The sequence below is a fragment of the Wolffia australiana genome, chromosome 7 (genome assembly GCF_029677425.1).
Source record: "Wolffia australiana isolate 7733 chromosome 7, ASM2967742v1".
NCBI classification, from domain to species: domain Eukaryota; kingdom Viridiplantae; phylum Streptophyta; class Magnoliopsida; order Alismatales; family Araceae; genus Wolffia; species Wolffia australiana.
This window is the reverse complement of record NC_135841.1, coordinates 3,851,424-3,869,904: the sequence shown is the minus strand read 5'-3', so window position 1 is coordinate 3,869,904 and position 18,481 is coordinate 3,851,424. Positions and strand designations below refer to the sequence as shown.

Below are 18,481 nucleotides of genomic sequence, written 5' to 3'. Positions count from 1 at the left end.
CACTGTAGCAACCGATATCCGATATCCGATATTCGATCTGGATATGGAAAAGAATGGATACAGGAAATTGCCTTTCCGGTATCCGATACAGCATCTGTCCCGATAGCGGTATTCGGTACCGGTATCGGGATGGGCGAACACTACTTTCGGACGGGACGGGATGTGAACGGAAATATTTGGGACGGAACTAACTCTGAACTGGACAATTCAGAAGAACTTCTAAAGATCGTGCGCCATACTTCTAGCTTTCTATGTACATTATCGTCTTATAGTGTTCTTGGTATTTCTTTTATCGGAGCTTAATTCAAGTTCATTGTTGTGCCTTCCAGCTTTCTATATACTCTCGTTTTACACTATTCTTGATCATTTGTTATCCACAAATGCTGTCGCAAGCCACACGGGCCGTCTTCCTCGTCTCCACCCGCGCCGCCGCCGCCGCCGCTGGCGGCGGCGGCGGCGGCGGCGGCGCCCGATCGCCGCGTCTCGGCGGTTTTCCACGGCCTTTCCTCCGCCTTCTCTCCTCCGCCACCCCTTATCCGCTCTACTACGAGCTGATTTCCTACCGCCCCACCCACCGCCCGCGCCGCCGGCGGCGCCGCCGCGGCGACCCGCCGACGGCCCTCTTCTCCGCCGAAGACGGCGGCGGCGGGGAGGCGGCCCTCGACAAGGCGCAGAAGAAATACTACCGGAAGAGGGAGAAGCGGCTCTTCGGCGAGTCCGAATCCGACGGCGAAGGAGCGCCGTCGGATTTCGTGGAGCTCGAGCCGGATGTCGTTGATTTCCCACGGCTCCACGCCCGCGAGGAGGAGCTCTACTTCTACGACGCCATGGCCTTCCCCTGGGAGAAGGACAAGCACTACGGCATGGTCTACCAGCTCGAGAAGAAGTACTTCCCGGAGCAGAGCCTCGACAAGGCGTTTCTAGAAGATGGGGCTCCGAAGAAGGCGGAGGAGGGAAGGCCCGGCAGGGGAAGAAGAGAAGGAAAGGGGCTGGTGTTCTTCGATAAGGCGACGAGCTGTGGCGAGAAGGAGAAGAAGGTGGAGGAATTCTTCGATTGCTTGAAGAAGGTCCCCTCTTCTGCTGCCTCTGGGGAACCCTGGTTGGCTTCAAGGGGAACTGGGCTTCCTCCTCGGTGGGATAGCCCTTCTGGGACTGTGCTCTTGGTGGATAAACCCAAAGGTGTACGATTTTTACGCTTAATTTGGCTCAGAAAATGATGGGTTTTTCTTTTTTTTTCTTTCTTGGGTCTGATTTAGCCAGTTATTGTGGTTGATCTTGAGAACAGGGTGGACTTCGTTCACTGTCTGCGGGAAGCTGCGGCGGCTGGTCAAGATTCAGAAGGTACTCTCTTTCTCCATTGTTTTTGACCAGAAAAAAAGGAAAGGGTGGGGGGTTTATAACAATTGTAACTAAAACTCAAAGCCAACTCCGATTAGAACTCCGAAGTGAAGAGCGCTTGGGAGAGAGCAGTACTAGGATGGGTGACCACCTGGGAAGTCCTCGTTGGTGACGACAGCATGGGCATGTGATCACAGTTTAAAATTTCAAAAAAAAAACTCAAAGCCAACTCTGTAGGTCGGGCATGCTGGCACCCTTGATCCCATGGCCACTGGATTGCTTATAGTCTGTGTTGGCAAGGCGACCAAAGTCGTTGACCGGTACCCGTCTCTCCTCTTCCCTCACTATATACTTACTCCGAACTGGAGAAAAAGAACAACTTTCTGGCAAAAAATTCATTTTTAAGCGGTTGGTGAGTGCCCTTTTCTCCTCTTTTTGTAGATATCAGGCCATGTTCAAGAGCTACAGCGGAATCTTTAGGTTAGGAGAGGCTACATCAACTTGGGATGCAGATTCACCGGTATGTTCTTTTCTGTCTCACGCTATTTTAGAAATTGTTTGTTTGAGATCAGGGGGTGAATGGTACTTCTAATGTTATCTGGGGATTCAAATATAACTGGTTAGGTGGGGTTTGCCGACTTTCAATTTGTTGAAAATGAATAGAAGTAACCCATTTGCTCCCTATCTCTATTGACAGTTGTAAACATCCTTCCATCAGGGTAAACTTCTCATAACAAACCAAAAGTGCCATTCCGTGACACTTCCATGCGTGGGCAGAATCCATGACACTTCCATGTTAGAATTGGTTTACACTTCCATGTCGGCAGAAACCAAAAGGAAAGTAGTTTTTTTTTACCACCAGCTTACAGAGCAGAGCCAGGCTGCACTCTAAATAGGGAATGCTTTACAGGGGAGGTAGTCGGAGGATACCCAAAAGTGAGAAGTGCAGAAGTCTGGAAGTTGGATATAAGCGCATTCTTCATTAAAAAAGGCTTCCACGGTGGCATATGTAGCAGTTTGCGACTGGATACAGAGAGTCAAAACAGAAGCAGCAGTTTGGTGGGAGGGGTTCTCCCAACAGATAGGCCCTTGGGGGAGAATGAATGGCAGTCTTCTAGAATCTAAAGGAGTTCCAATGGGCTATCAAATATGGAAGAAGATGGAGGGTATGATTAGGCCACTCGGCCCGCTCCTCAGTATTATCTTGACAAGCGTGCTATCCGAGGACCCCATTTAGTTCATCAAGGAGGTGGAGGTGACCGGGGAACTCCATTCATCTAGAATAGCATGACTTAGAAGCTCTTAGGGTAGTTTCAAAGTTTGACTGACGATGCAACATCCCAACCTGTGCCATAGATTCCAGGGAGTGCAGGTTTATGGGACAGGGTTCAGGAGGTGGCAAACAACATGGGGAGTCAGGACGAGAGGAATATGGAGGTCACAACATGCCCGCTAGACGCACAACGACCCAAGACAGATCAATGTCAGGAGGCGACACCGGCTGAGGGATCAAGTGGGCAAGCATCAGTTGTCAAGAGTGACCCTGGAAAATGGGAGTTCTGATACTTGCTCTAGTATCAAGAATGTATAGAATTCAAGAAAAACTCCAATCACCAATGGAACAGAGAAATGCAACAATGCACGAACAAAGAAATGTTGAGTTCTTGGAGATGATCTCGACGGCTCCTGCCTCGCAAGCTCCTTTGTGATCGTGGCGGCCCTCCCTCCTCGAGGTCGGACTCCTCCCCTCCAAGCTGATAGCAAAGCAGGCGACCCCAGCTCCATCCTTCCCCTCTGAGGAAGATTGCTTCAAGATCAAGAAAAATAATCGTCCTCTTACCTGGGAGACTCCTCCTTTATTTATAGATTTATGAGGAATGTTTCCCGCCCAAGTCACTTGGTCTGGTCAACTATCCGTTGACCAGATCTGGGTTTCCTTCTTCGGTAAGTCTTGTAGTAACGCGTATCAAGTTCACACCAATCCATTTGGTCAGTCAGATGTGGGGACTACAAGGGATGACAACACAAGCCCAACACCACAGGAGGAGTGCAGCTGGTACCACACTAAATGAAGAAAAGGAGGCAGGTGTAAGAAGACCCTGCATTGACTAAGCACGTGCCGGATCGGGTATAAATAGAGAGAAGTGGGAAATAAGTGGGAACACTCTTTTTTCAAGAATTCTATTGCCGGATGAGGCATCCTTCGTACACGAACAGCGTATGAACAGGACTTGAATCCACAAGCCTTGCACTACTGGACGGAGCCAAGTCCTGAATCCACAAAACTAACTTCTCCAACCCTTGAGTCTACAAGGGGTTTGCTTGAATCCACAAGCAGCTAAGCACTCTCTAGCAAAGAGAACACTCAGAGGTGAAAAACAACAGTTTCAACAAGACAATAGATTTCAATAATACTCATTCAGGGGTACATGGGGGCCTTATATAGGCCACAACAAGTGCATGGTCGTCCATAATGACAGTACCCATGACAAGACAAGTCAAAACATTGAGAAAAACAATTCTGACAAGCGAAAACAGAGGATAAGCAGCCTGACAGGCCTGAGCAGAGATATCCTGCAGATTCTGGGGTTTGTAGAAGCTGTCAGGAGATATTTGTGTGGCTCAAGAAGATCGTGATGGGACAAAACAGAAGATATGCAGCTCGCACAAGTTAGAGCAGAGATCCTGGCAGAAGAAGAATCTGTCAGAGGATTCTGTCCAATATGAATCTGTCAAAAGATCCGGTCAGAGATAATACTGTCAGAAGATCCTGTTAGAGAAAATCTTGTCAGAGAAAATCCTGGCAGAAGATCCTGTCAGAGAAAGTCCTGTAAGAGGATTTTACGGGGCTCTAGGTAATTTTCTGCGGATCTTGTCAGTTCTAGAAGAAACTCCTTGGGCCACAAGTTGCTAATGGGCTTCAGAAAATGGGCTCCTGGGCTACATCAAATAGATTGGGAGAGAGGTTAAATTTTGAGTTTATTTCTTGATGAGTAATTTATTCAAATCTTGCTTGATTTTAAGGCCCACCTTTTTGGGTAACTTATGTTGTTTTGTATACCTTTTGCTGTGTAGGTCATCCAAAGGGAGCCATGGGAGCATATCAAAGATGAGGATATAAAAAAAGCTGCTGAATCTTTCTGTGGGGAGATTTGGCAAGTGCCTCCAATGTTTTCGGCCATCAAGGTGCGGAGATTTGTGAATAATCATGTGAAATAAAGCTAATCAATCCTGATCCTGTCCATAGTTTATTTTGTGTTGCATATGATTGTCGTCCATGATAGCTGACCATACTGTAGTAGCTTTCTTTTACTTTTTCTCTTTAAGAAAAAAGCTTTCTTTTAGTTTTATTACTCTCAGGGTTCTCGCCTCAGCAACTCTCTCTCAATCTGCCACACAAGTGGTTGAAAGTTTGAGAGAAAAAATAGTGATCCACAATCTAGACTACATCCTGTAAAAAAACAGATCACATACTGATTGGGCCAGGCGCAATCAGAACAATTAATGTGGTCCCCTATTGGTGGATCCCTTATTAAGACATATTTACAAATACAAAAGGTGAGGGGTTGTAAGAAACACGATAAAAGGAAACATGGGTTTGCTTAAAAAATTCAGAAATATGAAAAACATAACATGGCGTCAGAGGCAAGATATTTACAATGAAAGTTTGAATTTATTGGATGCTGATTATGCCTTGGGGAGTTTTTTATTTACTATCCCATTTCTTAATCCGTCTTAAGAACTTACTTTTAGTGCATATTCTTAAAAGGGGGGCCTGGGAGAATAACTTATTGGAAGTGGAAACTAATAAAAAACAAAAACTTCCATATTTGTATGGATTTATGTCTTCATGTTTTGACTAGAACTTCCATTTGAACTAGAACTACGTTCTGGTTTGAAATGTTTGACTAAGATGTTGTTTGCCAGTTCTCATGTTGGCTGATGGGCAACAGATCCTTTCATTGATATCATGAAGAGCTTTTATCTTGAAATTTTCATCAATCATGCTTGAGTCCTACGCCCTCTGTAATCAACAGATTTTGATGATTTTTCTTGCAGGTTGGGGGTGAAAAATTGTATGAAAAGGCCAGGAGGGGAGAGACAGTTGAGCTGTCCCCAAGGCGGATATCCATCTTCCAGTTTGACATTGAGCGCAGCCTAGAAGACAGGTTTCCCTCTTTTGTTTTCTATACCGCTGTTGTTATGCTCAGTTTCTGGTCTCATATTTTTCTGAAATTCCATCTTTTTTCTCCTTTACAGTTCTCTATCATCATGAACTTGCCAGTTCAGTTTCCATTTTTTATTTCTTTCTATTTGGTTCCTTTACGCCTTATCTGATAGTGCTTTACTTTTTTAAAATCAGCTGTATGAAACAGTTTCCATTTCACGTGTTATTTTCCAAAATTCGGATGGGCCAATAAATTATTTGGTGTTACTTTTTGGCAGACAAAATCTTATATTCCGGGTGACCTGCTCAAAAGGAACCTACATACGGTCACTGTGTGCTGACCTCGGGAAGGCCCTTGGGAGGTAATTTGCCACGTCTTCTCTTTATTCTCTTTCCTGGTTATCATTTCATCACATTATTGCAATTTTTTAAAAAAATTCTGAGAAGCTATTCACTTATTTATTTTAAATCCCTTTGCAGTTGTGCCCATTTGACTGCTCTCAGAAGGGATTCAATTGGTGAGAAGAAACAATCGTCAAATATTTTCTCAATTTTCCATCGATATCAGGAAGATGATTTGGACTGGAAACCTCATAAAAATGCAATTAACTGTTTTCATTTTGTAAACAAGAAAAGAACAATTCTTGATAGCAAATGAAAGAGATTACAGGGTTTTATAGGAAGCCCTAATGGGCTGACTAGAGAGGGCCCTTAATGGGCTAACAAGAGAGAGAAAATAAAGACATGTAATACTCAGATCAACACTCCCCCTCAAGCTGGAGCGTGGATGTTATCCACACCCAGCTTGGAACAGAGCTCCTCAAACCTAGGGGCATGAAGCCCTTTGGTGAAGATATCTGCAAGCTGTTCAGCGGACGGAACATAAGGCGTGCAAAAATCTCCCGATTCAAGCTTCTCTTTGATGAAATGGCGATCGATCTCGATGTGCTTTGTACGGTCATGCTGAACGGGGTCATGAGCAATGCTAATCGCCGATTTGTTGTCGCAGAACAGCTGGACAGGAGAGGGAACTGGACACCGTAGCTCACGAAGAAGCTGGGTAATCCAAAGTGCTTCACACAGACCATGCGCAAGGGCACGGAACTCCGCTTCGGCACTCGATCGAGAGACCACTTTCTGCTTCTTGCTCCTCCAAGTAATCAGATTGCCGCCCAAGAAGGTGCAATACCCAGATGTGGACCGACGATCAACCACAGAGCCGGCATAATCTGCATCGGTGTAGACTTCAAGACGCAGGCCGGTATGGCGACGAAACAATAATCCACGGCCAATGGTGCCCTTCAGGAAACGGAGGAGACGATGAGCAGCATGAAAATGGCTCATGCGAGGAGTCTGCATGAACTGACTCAGAACACCCACTGAATATGCAATGTCCGGGCGAGTGTAGGTGAGATAAAGCAGTTTTCCCACAAGTCTTCTATATGGGCCAGGCTCAGCAAGCTCCTCATCTGCATCGGCACCAAGTTGATGGTTCGCATCAATCGGCGTCGAAGCAAGCTTGGCGTCCTCCTTTCCAAGCTCACAGAGAAGGTCCACTGTATACTTTCTCTGACAAATAAAGATCCCGCTGGAAGAATAGGCCACCTCTATGCCAAGAAAGTACCTCAACGGGCCAAGATGGCGAATAGCAAATTCTGACGAGATACATAGCCAGCTCAGTAATGGTCGCCGATCATCACCGTAATAATGATGTCATCCACGTACACAAGAAGAATAGCGACTCCCCCTGACGTGGAATGGCAGTAGAAAAGGGTGTGATCACCATTACACTGACGGTATCCACGACGCTGCATGGCCGTCGTGAAACGACCAAACCAGGCACGAGGAGATTGCTTCAAGCCATATAATGCTTTCTTCAGGCGACAGACAACAGACTGCAGAGACGATGGCACTAAGGAAGTGTAGCCAGGAGGTAATGCCATGTAGATCTCCTCAATCAACTCTCCATGCAGAAAAGCATTCTTCACATCATATTGTTGCAAAATCCAGCCCCGATCCGCAGCAAGGGCCAATAAGATCCGCACAGTATTCAGCTTTGCGACGGGAGCAAAGGTCTCCTGATAATCAATGCCATGTTTCTGAGTGAACCTTGTGCCACAACCCGGGCTTTGTGGCGCTCAATAGAACTGTCAGAATTATGCTTCACAGCATACACCCAACGGCTACCCACGAGATGCTTCCCGGCCGGTAGAGGAACCAGATCCCACGTTTCATTGTGAGCAAGAGCCTGAAGTTCTTCCGCCATGGCCTGACGCCAATGCGGAAATGAAAGGGCAATGTCCACCGTCTTGGCAAGGGAAGTGGCATCAAGGGAGGTGAGAAGGGCATGATAAGAGGGTGAGAGGCGATGAGAGGAGATAGATTCCGCCAACGGATAGAGGGGAGAGGAACGGGAAGAGGGCAGCACGGCTAATGAGGAGGTGGCAGGAGGGGTGGAGGTTGAGGGAGACGGGGCAGCAGGAGACGAAGAAGGAAGCCGAGGCTTGCGACGAGCAAGGGTAATACCATAGCGTTTTTCAGGCGGGCAGCGACGGATAGGGAGCGGAGGAATCAAAGAAGGTGCAGCAGAAGGGTCGAGCGCAGGAGCAGATACTGGAGGAGGCTCCATAGGAGGGACTGAGACGGCGGCCGGAGGCGGGTCGGGAGGCACAATTGCTTGTGGAGCAACAGACGGAGACACGTCGGGCGGGGCCGGTGAAGAGGGACGAGGGACGAGGATGAGGAATTCGAGTGGATCGGAGGAAGATGGGGACGATGAGGGTTCAAGAGAGGAGGAATAGTAGGGAAGCAATTCATCAAACGTGACATCTTTGGTGACGACGAACCGACGAGAGGGTGGATGATAGCATAAATAGCCTTTTTGGGTGGAACAATAGTCAACAAACACACACTTGATAGCACGGGGATCCAGTTTTGATGAACTACGAAAGTTTAGCCCAGAGGACCAGGAGACATTGAATCTAATTGAATTGATCGGTTGATCTCCATGTCGCGTCATCGTCGCCAATGGTGGAGCCATACCAACAAGGAGATTTGTTTGATAATAAAAGAGTGACATGGGCGTGGTGTAGCCGGAGCGAGTTCATTGAGCACCAGGTAGCCGATTTGTCCCCAAAATGGATCCGATCGCTGCGGTATTTCGGGAGCCTTTCGAGCGGAGACCCGTCAGAATGCTTTGCCGCCTTTTCCGCCAGAGCGCCTTGGCTCGCCCAATTTCCGAGCGCCGGGACGGGATCCGGCGGCCGCCGGGTTCGCACAAGCACCCTGGGTGAATCCACCGGCCCGCAGGCCCCCTCCCTGCGCCCAAGGGCGAGGTATGCCCGTCCGGAGACCTTTGAGCTCCGTGCTTTTCCACCCTGGAAGCTGCTAGGCATGAATGCCCCTTGAGGTGGTATAGGCGCACACTGGGAAGGAATCATGGTCGCTGCAGCTGGATACTCTTTACTTTGCGAGATGAGCTCCGGGAAGAGTAAACGATGCAGTGACGGTTCCTTCGTACGAGAGCAGAGATCGGAGCTGCAGCGCGGTCAATTGATGGGCGTCCATGCGCGAACCCCTCGTTGCGTCCTGTCAATAGGGGCTGATGTCGGGACTGGGCGGTGGGGCTGATGAGTTTTCCACCAACTGCTGAGGCCACCTCGAGCGATAGAGGCGCCGAGTCACTTCGCGCCAACTTGAAGTGCGCGGGCATGGGGGTCTTCACAGAGCACGCTTCACATGGGCAAGGGCGGCGCTCCTCGCATCCGGCCCGATGAAGATACGACCGGGCTCGGCCACCGAGTTGTGAGAGCGACCTGGATAGCGAGGCGGCCGGCCAGAGAGATGGGCGGGCAAGGAGCTACCAGATTGCTAGAGGGCGCCCAGAGCCCCTGGCGACTGACCTGGGGCCCACATAAACCACAGCGCGGTGGAGCCGTCGCGTGGCCGTTGAGGAGGCGAGAGGATAGGATGCGTCCAGCCCATCTGGGTAAGCGATCCATGAGCCGGAGCGTGAAATCCGGCGTTGCGCGTGTGACCGCCTACCCATAGTCGCGATGGCGCGAAGCGATGACGGTCCCGAGCGTGGCGCCGTGTGGGACCGCGTGATCGTCCAGCAGGTCGAAGCCGAAAGAGTGAAGTCCGAGACCGAAGACCGCGCCGAAAAGCCACGAGCAGCGCTATGATGAGCGCCGCCAGAGGAGAACGCCCACCGGTGGGAAATTCCGGAGGGCGGGCCTCCGTCTTATGACACCAGATTTCCAAGCGTGAAGCATCTCATCCATACGCGAGCTTTCCAATGAGGCGCAGAGTCGAGCGCAGTTGGGGGCGTGCGGCGAATCGGCGGTCGATGAGCGTTCCCGTGGGAGAGAGACCACATCCCACGGTGCGGATGAGCAAGGCGATCAGAGGAGTCGCCGGAGAATGAGGGTCGGGAGCCAGCATTACCTTCGCGCGGGAGCATCGAGAGTCCGGCGCGCATCACCTAGCGCGAGGAGAAGCACCGGGAAGCGAGAGAAGCAGAGAGCGGGCGGGGGGAAGGGGAAGAGGGCGGACCGAGCGGCGAGGTTAGCGAAGATAGGGCGGGAAGGGGAGAGAAGAGGCCGGACAGGTGGGAAATGGCTGGAGGAAGAAGGAGATAGGTGGGAGGGGAGCAGAGGTGGGTGGGGGGAGGAGGAGGCGGGAGGGGGAGGAGGAGGAACGGCTCGAGGCGGGAGGAGATGGGGGAGGAAGAAAGACCCGGGGAGAAGAAGGAAGAGGAGCGAGAGAAGAGAAAGAGGCGCGAGAGGTTGAAAGGGAGCAAAGCGGGCTGGAGAAGGGAAAGCAGATCCAAAAGGCAAAGCATCAAGGAGGGGGCAGAGAGAAGATGGGGGGCAACCAGTGATGACGACGCCGGCGGGGAAGGGGATGCAGGGGAAGAGTGCGGAATTGCAGAGCTGCGCGGGCCCAACGGAAGCAACCGGTGGCTGCCGGGGCCGCAAGGGGCGAGGAGGGGGGGGGGGCGCGGCTTGTGAGATGATGAGATGAGCGCCGTGAGCGGCTTCCCGTGGTGGAGCGCGGGGTAGCGCGGTCGGGAAAGGGGGGTCCGCGGCAACACGTGACGCGAGAGGCCGGCGAGGGCCGGGTGGCCGCAAACGAACTTGGCAGCGCTGGCCAGTCCGCTAAGCCTCTCAGTACGCCGCGTGAAATGCGAGTCCGTGGTGAGAGGCGGGGCGCGCGGGCAGGAACTCGGGCAACCGGCCGCCAGTGGCGGAGCATAGTGCAAGCATGGCGCAAAGGCGCAGGGTGGACTCCTGCATGGCGGCAAAAACAAGTAGGTCCAACGGGACGGACTCAAGTCCCGCCAAATTGTCGAACGGTGGTCTGCTGGCTGGGCGGCAACTGTCGCCACCCTTTGTGCCCCAGGTTTGAACAATGACATCAATACGAGAACATCTCGGCAGGAAACAAGCAGGGATCAAGAGCGTGGGCTCGATGCAGGAGGGAGGCATGCATCACAAACAACGTATGGGCTCTGAAAAGCGAACAGGTCATAAAAAAAGTCGAACAAAATATAAAAGCGAGTGAGCCGGCGGCCAGTAGTGAAGTAGAAGGTGGGCTCCCGCGTCCTACGACCGCGCTGCTGCACACCGCCACCAACAAGCACCGCTCGTCCAACGGCCGGTAGGCAGTCTAAGCGCCTAATTACGTGGGGATTCCCGAACTTCCCGGGTGAAAAAGGCCCTCCAGCCAATGGGCCGTCTCGACTGGCGTGAGCGGACTGCATCACCACGCATGACCGACCGCCTCTCTCGCCCAACAAACAGGAGGCCATCCATGGACTAAGGGCCATCCACTTCGGCGATTGAACGGCCCACAAAAGTCAATCCCCACATTGACCGTGAAGGACCCGATGACCCGCATCGACGCCTAAACCGCGGTGCGGGGTGGCGGGGGTCAAGCGGTGCTACATGAAAGATATCATGAACTCACCAAGCGAAAGCTTGGAGATCGGTGCGGTCCGTGTCCTGGCTCTGTCTGACTTGGGGAGAAGAGGACACGCGCGAAACCAAGGTGAGTGAGCTGCGGTGGAATCCGAAAGACCCGATATGCAGGCGGCAGGGAGGAAGGCACGCGGGTTCGCAGTCACCGTTGAGTCGTGGTCGCCGCTGGTGGCTGGGCCGGTCTGCGGCAGTGGCTGGGCAGGTGGGGCGGGAGGGGCAGATCGCACGGCAGGGGCGGACCGGCGAGGGAGCGACGCCGAGCGGCCGCAATAAAGGATCCGGTACTGTCATCACCAACATCGATGCACCACCACCGGGACGATTTATGGCGACACTTGACATGACCGACGGAGAGCGAAGAAAATTGAGCACGCAGATAGGTTGACAGGCGGCCAGGCTTTCCATCAAACAGAGAACAGGCCAACAGGCTCGCAGCGGGGGGACTTGGCGCGGGCATTGTCGGCAGCGCCAGAAAGGCTGCTTTCGCGTTCCGCTAACCGCCAACCCTTTGAACCTCGCCGGTGAAGAGAGGTCCAAGTGTGAAGAGCCCGCAACCACATATCTGGCTACGTCGACAAAATGACGCACATGACATGGAGCTCAGGGCGGTGCGGGCCCCAACCGCGTCAGCCAGATCCACATCATCACCTCCACGTGTGTCCACCGGCGTACATGGTGCCGCTATAGACATAGCACATAATGGCTGTAGTCACGTGGGACATGGGCTCGGCCGCGAATCTTTTCGCCTAGCGCACGATCGCGGTTATGCCCGGAATGATGAGTGCCCGTGAGGAACTCATGCGTGCCAGACCTCCCGGGAGAAGTGAAGGAACTTGTCCAGGACCAGTGGAAGAGGAGAGAGAGAGTGAGGCCATCGGGTCTCCCGGTGCCCGGGAAATGCGGCACTGTTTCGGGCAATGGGCGGAGGCGAGATGTACGGCTGTAGGAGCAGCCGCGGCGCGCGGTTCGGAACTGCGGCAGCAGTTATCCGGAGCCAGAGTTGAGAGGAGAGGGAATTCCCGGGCGGCAGGAGTTCCGCGCGGAGTTCGGGCAAAGGGTTTTGCCGGCGAAATTCGTCGGGCGCGGATGCAGACTTGGACTGCGGGCGCCGGGGCGGTGCCTGCATGGAATCGCTGCCCGAAAGGTGAATCGCACGAAGCGGCGGCAAACGGGTCCAGCCGCAACGAAGAGACAACACGTCGGTGCGGGCGGGCGCTTGTTTGGCGCTCGCGCGGCGGGATGCGAGCGCGCGCGCGCGGCGCTGCGCGCTGCCGCTGGCGGGCGGCTGCGGGCGGCGGCGGCGAAGCGGCGCGCGGCGCTGGGCGCGCTCGCGGCGGCGCGGCGCTGCGCTGCTGCGCGCGGCTGGGCTGCTTTATGGGCGCTGCTCGGCTGCGGTTGAGCGCGGCTGCTGCGGCTGCAAGGCGTACTGCTGCTAGGCGGCGGGGCGCGGCTGCTAGGCGCTGCGGTGGCAGCTGCTGCAAGGAAGATTGAGAGGGTGATGAGTGGTGAAGAAGAAGAAGAAGAAGAAGAAGAAGAAGAAGAGAAGAAAGCTCGCATTACGTGCTTTAGGGCTAGATGGGGAGCTCAGAGCTTGGCTGCGATCCCATGTTGAACTCATGCTAGGCTTGGAGGAAGGAGAGGAAATAGATTTAACTAGAATGTACATGAGGAGGGGGATATATATATAGAGAGAGAGAGAGGAGAGAATATGAGTTAGTGATAGTGAGGGAGCTGGTTTATATAGTGACCCACCCCCTAGGAGAGCCTCTCACTAACAAGTTTATCACGACCAAGTTGGTGGTTGGGCGCATAGCATACACATCCAAATACACGAGGAGTAAGATGAGTTCGGAGAGAGAGAGTTGGAAAGGAATGCTGAAGACGGTCAATGGGCGGCATGTAGTAGTCAATTTCATTCCACAACGAAATGAGCTCCGTACTGTACTCCATGATAGACCGGTCCCCTTTACGCAGGTTAGCTTCCCGATGTACCAATTCGTACAGAGTCGCAATGTTGTGCTTCTTGGAGTGGCTCTCAAGTGCTGCTTCCCAGACCGCCCGAGCCGACTCTAGAGACATGAATTCACCTTTAACACTAGGTGAAATACTGTTCAAGAGCCAACGATGAACTACCCCCTCAACGTCCAGCCAGTCATAATACTTGGGATCGGACCGGGAAGGTCCGTCTTCTAGAAGATGGCGCATGAGACTCCCTTTTAAAGTTATCTGGACGTACTGGCGCCATTGCAGGAGATTGAATCCAGTAAACATACCATCCGGAGGCATCCGAGGCAAAGAGGATGGTCCAGAGGAGGACGACCAATTCGGGCTCGAGAGGCACCGCAGATGCATGTGGCGAGATACCGCGCCGAGTCTAGCGTACCAGTAGAGGTCTGGGCTTCAACCGGGTTTGTCATGATGAAAGCAGAGAAGACCACAGTCAGAAGGCGCCGAACGACGAAGCCGGGACTGCAGGTGCCGACGCTGGCGCCAGGACGGCGGGAGCCGGACGGGGAGCGACATCGGGCGCCGGGACGCCGGGCGCCGACGCCGGGCGCCGGACGCGGCGCTGGACGGCGGGCGCTGGACGGCGGGCGCCAGACGGCGGGCGCTGGACGGCGGGCGCCGGGCGCCGGCGCCGAGGCGGCGCGAGCCGGGAGGGCGCGAGCCGAGGCGCGAGCCGAGGCGGCGGCGGCGCGGGCGGGCCGAGCCGGAGCGAAGACGCTGGGACGGCGGACGCCAGAACGACGCAGCGCCTGGGAGGCGAGCGAGACGGCGAGAGACCGAGCGCGAGATCAGGCGGTCGTGAGAACCGCCAAGATTGAGCGCAAGGTCGAGCCCAGGAAACCCAGATTAGGGTTAGGGTTAGGGCTCTGATACCATGTAAACAAGAAAAGAACAATTCTTGATAGCAAATGAAAGAGATTACAGGGTTTTATAGGAAGCCCTAATGGGCTGACTAGAGAGGGCCCTTAATGGGCTAACAAGAGAGAGAAAATAAAGACATGTAATACTCAGATCAACACATTTCCATGAAGAAAATGACTTTTTCAGGAGAACAATTACAAATTCTCGTTGCTTAAAGGAAAGTTATGCCCTGCCAATAAAATATTTATCCTATTTTCACTGTCAAAAAAAAATCCGGTTACATTTTTGGCTTTCCCTAATTCCCTAACTCTTGTCATATTTATTCATGAACATTTTTCTACATTTCTCTATTTCAGGGCAGTACTCAGTAGATGATGCCTGGGATTTTCAAGAGCTGCAAGCTCAGATAACTAAAGGCTATCTTTAGGCACCAAAAGCATGGGTTCGTATGAGAGAACGTTTTATCTGAATGTGTAAAGGCGATTCGTTTCATAACTTAAATGTTCATGGACCATTAACCATATAAAATGACTTGCAGAATCATGATCAAAGCGAAACTCATTGCCAGAAATTTCAACTGGTAGAAAACATAACATTCTTTGGGGACAAGGTATGGGTGCCTGACGGATGACAGGGTGTCATCCGGATTATAATAACAAGGAGCATATGTTTATCTTTAACCCAATCTCTCTCTCTCTCTCCTTATGTCGATAGGTCTGTATCTCCATCAATCTCCCGAACTATCAATGTATAATTTTTAAAATTGATAAAGTAATTCTGAATATTTCATCTCCAGTTCCGTTTTGTCATCCGTTTGGCACATGAATGATGGGAGAACTTGGAGTCAACTTCTCTGTTGTAGACAGATGGATAAATATATCAATATCTGGTCAGGAGAGAAAGAGAAGGAATCACAGAAAATGAGGGAGATAATCAAATGGAAGGGGAGATGATAGAGAATGAAATAATAATGAATAGATGAGATAGATGGTAGGAGTGAAATGAGGCTGCAAAACAGATATGCAAGTGAGAATGGTGATGGGGGCATAAATCAGGATGATCGACACGAGGTGAAATAAGAGACAAGGGAAAACATGAGAAGCATTTGATAGATGAGAGTATGAGATGGGCGAATGATATTAAATGATTGATAGAAAAGAAAGAAATATACAGATAGAAAATATGTAAATGGGACTTGAAAGAGAGAAAGGGGAAAATAGATGACAGGTAAAACAGAAAGAGAAGATAGAAAAATGGGGAAATGAGAGAGTAAAAAGCTGATAACGTTGATACTCATAAAGTGGTAAAAAATGCATTATTATTCGGACAAAACTGAATTATATGTTATTATTGTTTTTTATATAAACACATTGTATTGATTCTATAAAATTTGGGATTTAGGCATTATTAATATGTGCATATGCAAAAGTATGAGTAGAAATCGAGTCAGTTACGAGCTCTATAATGGGTAGCTTTATGATTTGACAAACTCTTTTGGTCCCTGAGTCACACAGTTCTGAGACCCTCAAGAACCCAGCTGTAGTATGGACCTTGTCTCCATTATCAAGGTTCAAAAGTTTCATCTATCATAAAATTGGTGTGAAGCCCCCAATCTGTAGGCTTTCCACCATGGCTGTGCACCTGATGCTACTTCAACTGTGCAGCTGTTGCACGGGACTCAAGAAGCCCATGGGTGTGTATACTAATGGTGTTATGCATGGCATTGAGGTGTTATGTAGGTGTCACACTTTCGAATTTCGACTTGGCGAATGGCGAGTTGCGACTTCTTCTTCGGCTTGACCTTAGGAGACTTCGACCGTCTAAATGTAGTAAAATAAATAACATTATTTTCGTCACCGGTGACGGTGAGGGCGTCACGGTGACGGTGACGGAATGAGGATCAAGTGACGCGTGACGGGAACGTGACGAAATTTTTAAAGACTCTCGGACGTGTGACGAGACGCTGATGTGATGAACATTTCGTCACATCACTGTTCGTCACGCATCGTCATCCGTCCCGTCATGTCCGGGGCGTCACATCGGCGGCGTGCCGTACACCAGGGTGCGGTAGTGTCCGGTACAGGCGGGATGTCATGCTATTAGTCAACTTCCTTCAGTCCACTATGTGACTGTGCATGAGTCCACAAGTACTACAGTACTCTCTAACAAAAGGAATACTTCAATTGTGATCCCTCAAGGTGTACTCTAAGTGACATGATCAACCAACATTGTGTTGCACACTCAATGGGCCTCCACACATGCTATGCTAGTACCATCAGCGACGAATATGATGCAATGGGCTACTCGCATGTAATTGTTCCACCTAGGCCTTCGCGCAAAGGTGGTCCAGCACGAAGTGCTAATATTGACTTAGAGTTTGTGCCAACATGAGGTGGGGAGAAACAGTGCTTAGTACCGCAACCTCTAAATGTTTCACTCAGGGTGATAGATTTTTTGGACCATATGATCGCATAGTGTGCCAAAGGCCTCCGGCACACTGTGTGCCATGGCAGGATTGACTGCTGGCATTAGGCTATGTGGACAATAATATAGTTGCTACTTCAATTATGGGAGCTGAGGAAGGTGACCTGGCGGGATGAGGCATGGTGCCTTCTCATCAAATCAGATGTAAGGTGGTGGCGTGGACGCCAACGCATTGACACCAGACGCGCCACCACCGTCAACCGAAGTCAACGTCTCCACTACGGGCACACCGCCACAGTCAACCAAAGTCAACGCCTCCGCCACGGACACGTCGCAACCGTCATCGGACAAATTCGACATACCGGCGTTATGCACGTCTCCACGCACGCATGCTCCTTCACTCATCATGACACGTCGCCAACGGCAGATCAACAACTGCCCCTTGGCGTGACACGAAGCACATCCCTCGTCTTTAATTTCTCGTCATTAAGTTGTGTTTTCTCTTTCCTTCAAGGCCTATATGTATAGGACATTGTTTCAAGAAACAGTTAGGCAGTCATTATTCAGGAATTGAGTTTTTTTCTAACTCTTCTTGGAGGACTGCCCAACCTCCCTTACTCCCTTCTCCAACCCTACCACCGTCGCCTCCGCCGCCGCCGCCGCCATCTCGTGTCGCCGGTCATCTTCCTCTCCATCCCTTTCTTCTCCTCCTCTCCTATTTTCTTCTCTCTCTTCCCTATCTCTCCACCGCCCAGGGTTGCCAAGGCTGCCCGATCTTGGCCGCCCAGGGCTGCCGCCCAAGGGCTGCCGCCCAAGGGCTGCCCCAAGGCCGCCCTCAGGTCGCCCCAGGCCGCCTGCCTAGGGCCGCACAAAGGCCGCCCCAGGCAGCCCATCCAGGGTCACCCAAGGGCCGCCCAACCAGGGCTGCCCAAGGCCGCCCAAGCCGCCCAGCCAGGGCTGCCCAAGGCCGCCCCCATGCCGCCCCAGGCTGCCTGCCCAGGGCTGCCCAAAGGCTGCCCCAGGCTGCCCACCCAAGGCTGCCCGCCCAGGGCCGCCCAAAGGCCGCCTAGGCTGCCCCAACCAGGGCTGCCCAAGGCCGCCCCCAGGCTACCTGCCCAGGGCCGCCCAAAGGCTGCCCCAGGCTGCCCACCTAGGGCCGCCCAAAGGCCACCCAAGCCTCCCAACTAGGGCTGCCCAAGGCCACCCTAGGCTGCCTGCCGAGGGCCGCCCAAAGGCCGCCCCAGGCTGCCCACCTAGGGCCGCCCAAAGGCCACCAAAGCCGCCCAGCCAGGGCTGCCCAAGGCCGCCCCCAGGCCGCCCCAGGCTGCCTGCCCAGGGCCGCCCAAAGGCCACCCCAGGCTGCCCGCCCAGGGCCGCCCAAAGGCCGCCCAGGCCGCCCCAACCAGGGTTGCCCAAGGCCGCCCCCAGGTTGCTCCAGGACGATCCGTCCCCAGCCTGCCCGTGCGCGCCCGTCTTGCCCATGTCCACACTCGTCGGTCTCGCTCTCTGCCAGGGCCGTACAACGCCTGGAACACCCAGATTCTATCGTCCAGTGGGCCGATCAACGTCTGGATTCGCCCAGTTTTGTCACGGTCAGAATTCCCCGCAACCTCTTCACGCACTACGGTGCCGAGGTACGCCTAAACCCTTTGGTGTCGAAGTGTTCTCCATCCAGTATTCCACGAGAAGTCTCCACCGCTGT

The 18,481-nt window shown here is 52.3% G+C and overlaps 1 protein-coding gene across 1 annotated transcript; it reads left to right on the top strand.

Annotated features, from left to right (window-relative positions):
• The first annotated feature begins 356 nt into the window (after positions 1 to 356).
• LOC144705505 (Pseudouridine synthase family protein) lies at positions 357 to 15,146 on the top strand. Its single transcript, XM_078578216.1, has 10 exons — positions 357 to 1,179; positions 1,286 to 1,341; positions 1,576 to 1,658; positions 1,780 to 1,858; positions 4,414 to 4,524; positions 5,398 to 5,507; positions 5,785 to 5,868; positions 5,987 to 6,024; positions 14,712 to 14,797; positions 14,894 to 15,146. Exons 1-9 carry the CDS (start codon positions 381 to 383, stop codon positions 14,780 to 14,782), a joined length of 1,431 nt encoding a protein of 476 aa, XP_078434342.1. The 5' UTR covers positions 357 to 380; the 3' UTR covers positions 14,783 to 14,797; positions 14,894 to 15,146.
• Positions 15,147 to 18,481: the final 3,335 nt, after the last annotated feature.

Bases quoted from the DNA above. Each gene is read 5' to 3' on its own strand.
- LOC144705505 (XM_078578216.1), top strand. From the start codon at position 381: ATGCTGTCGCAAGCCACACGGGCCGTCTTCCTCGTCTCCACCCGCGCC. The intron at 1,180-1,285 runs GTGTACGATTTT...TCTTGAGAACAG, and splicing joins CTTGGTGGATAAACCCAAAG to GGTGGACTTCGTTCACTGTC. The intron at 4,525-5,397 runs GTGCGGAGATTT...TTTTTCTTGCAG, and splicing joins CAATGTTTTCGGCCATCAAG to GTTGGGGGTGAAAAATTGTA.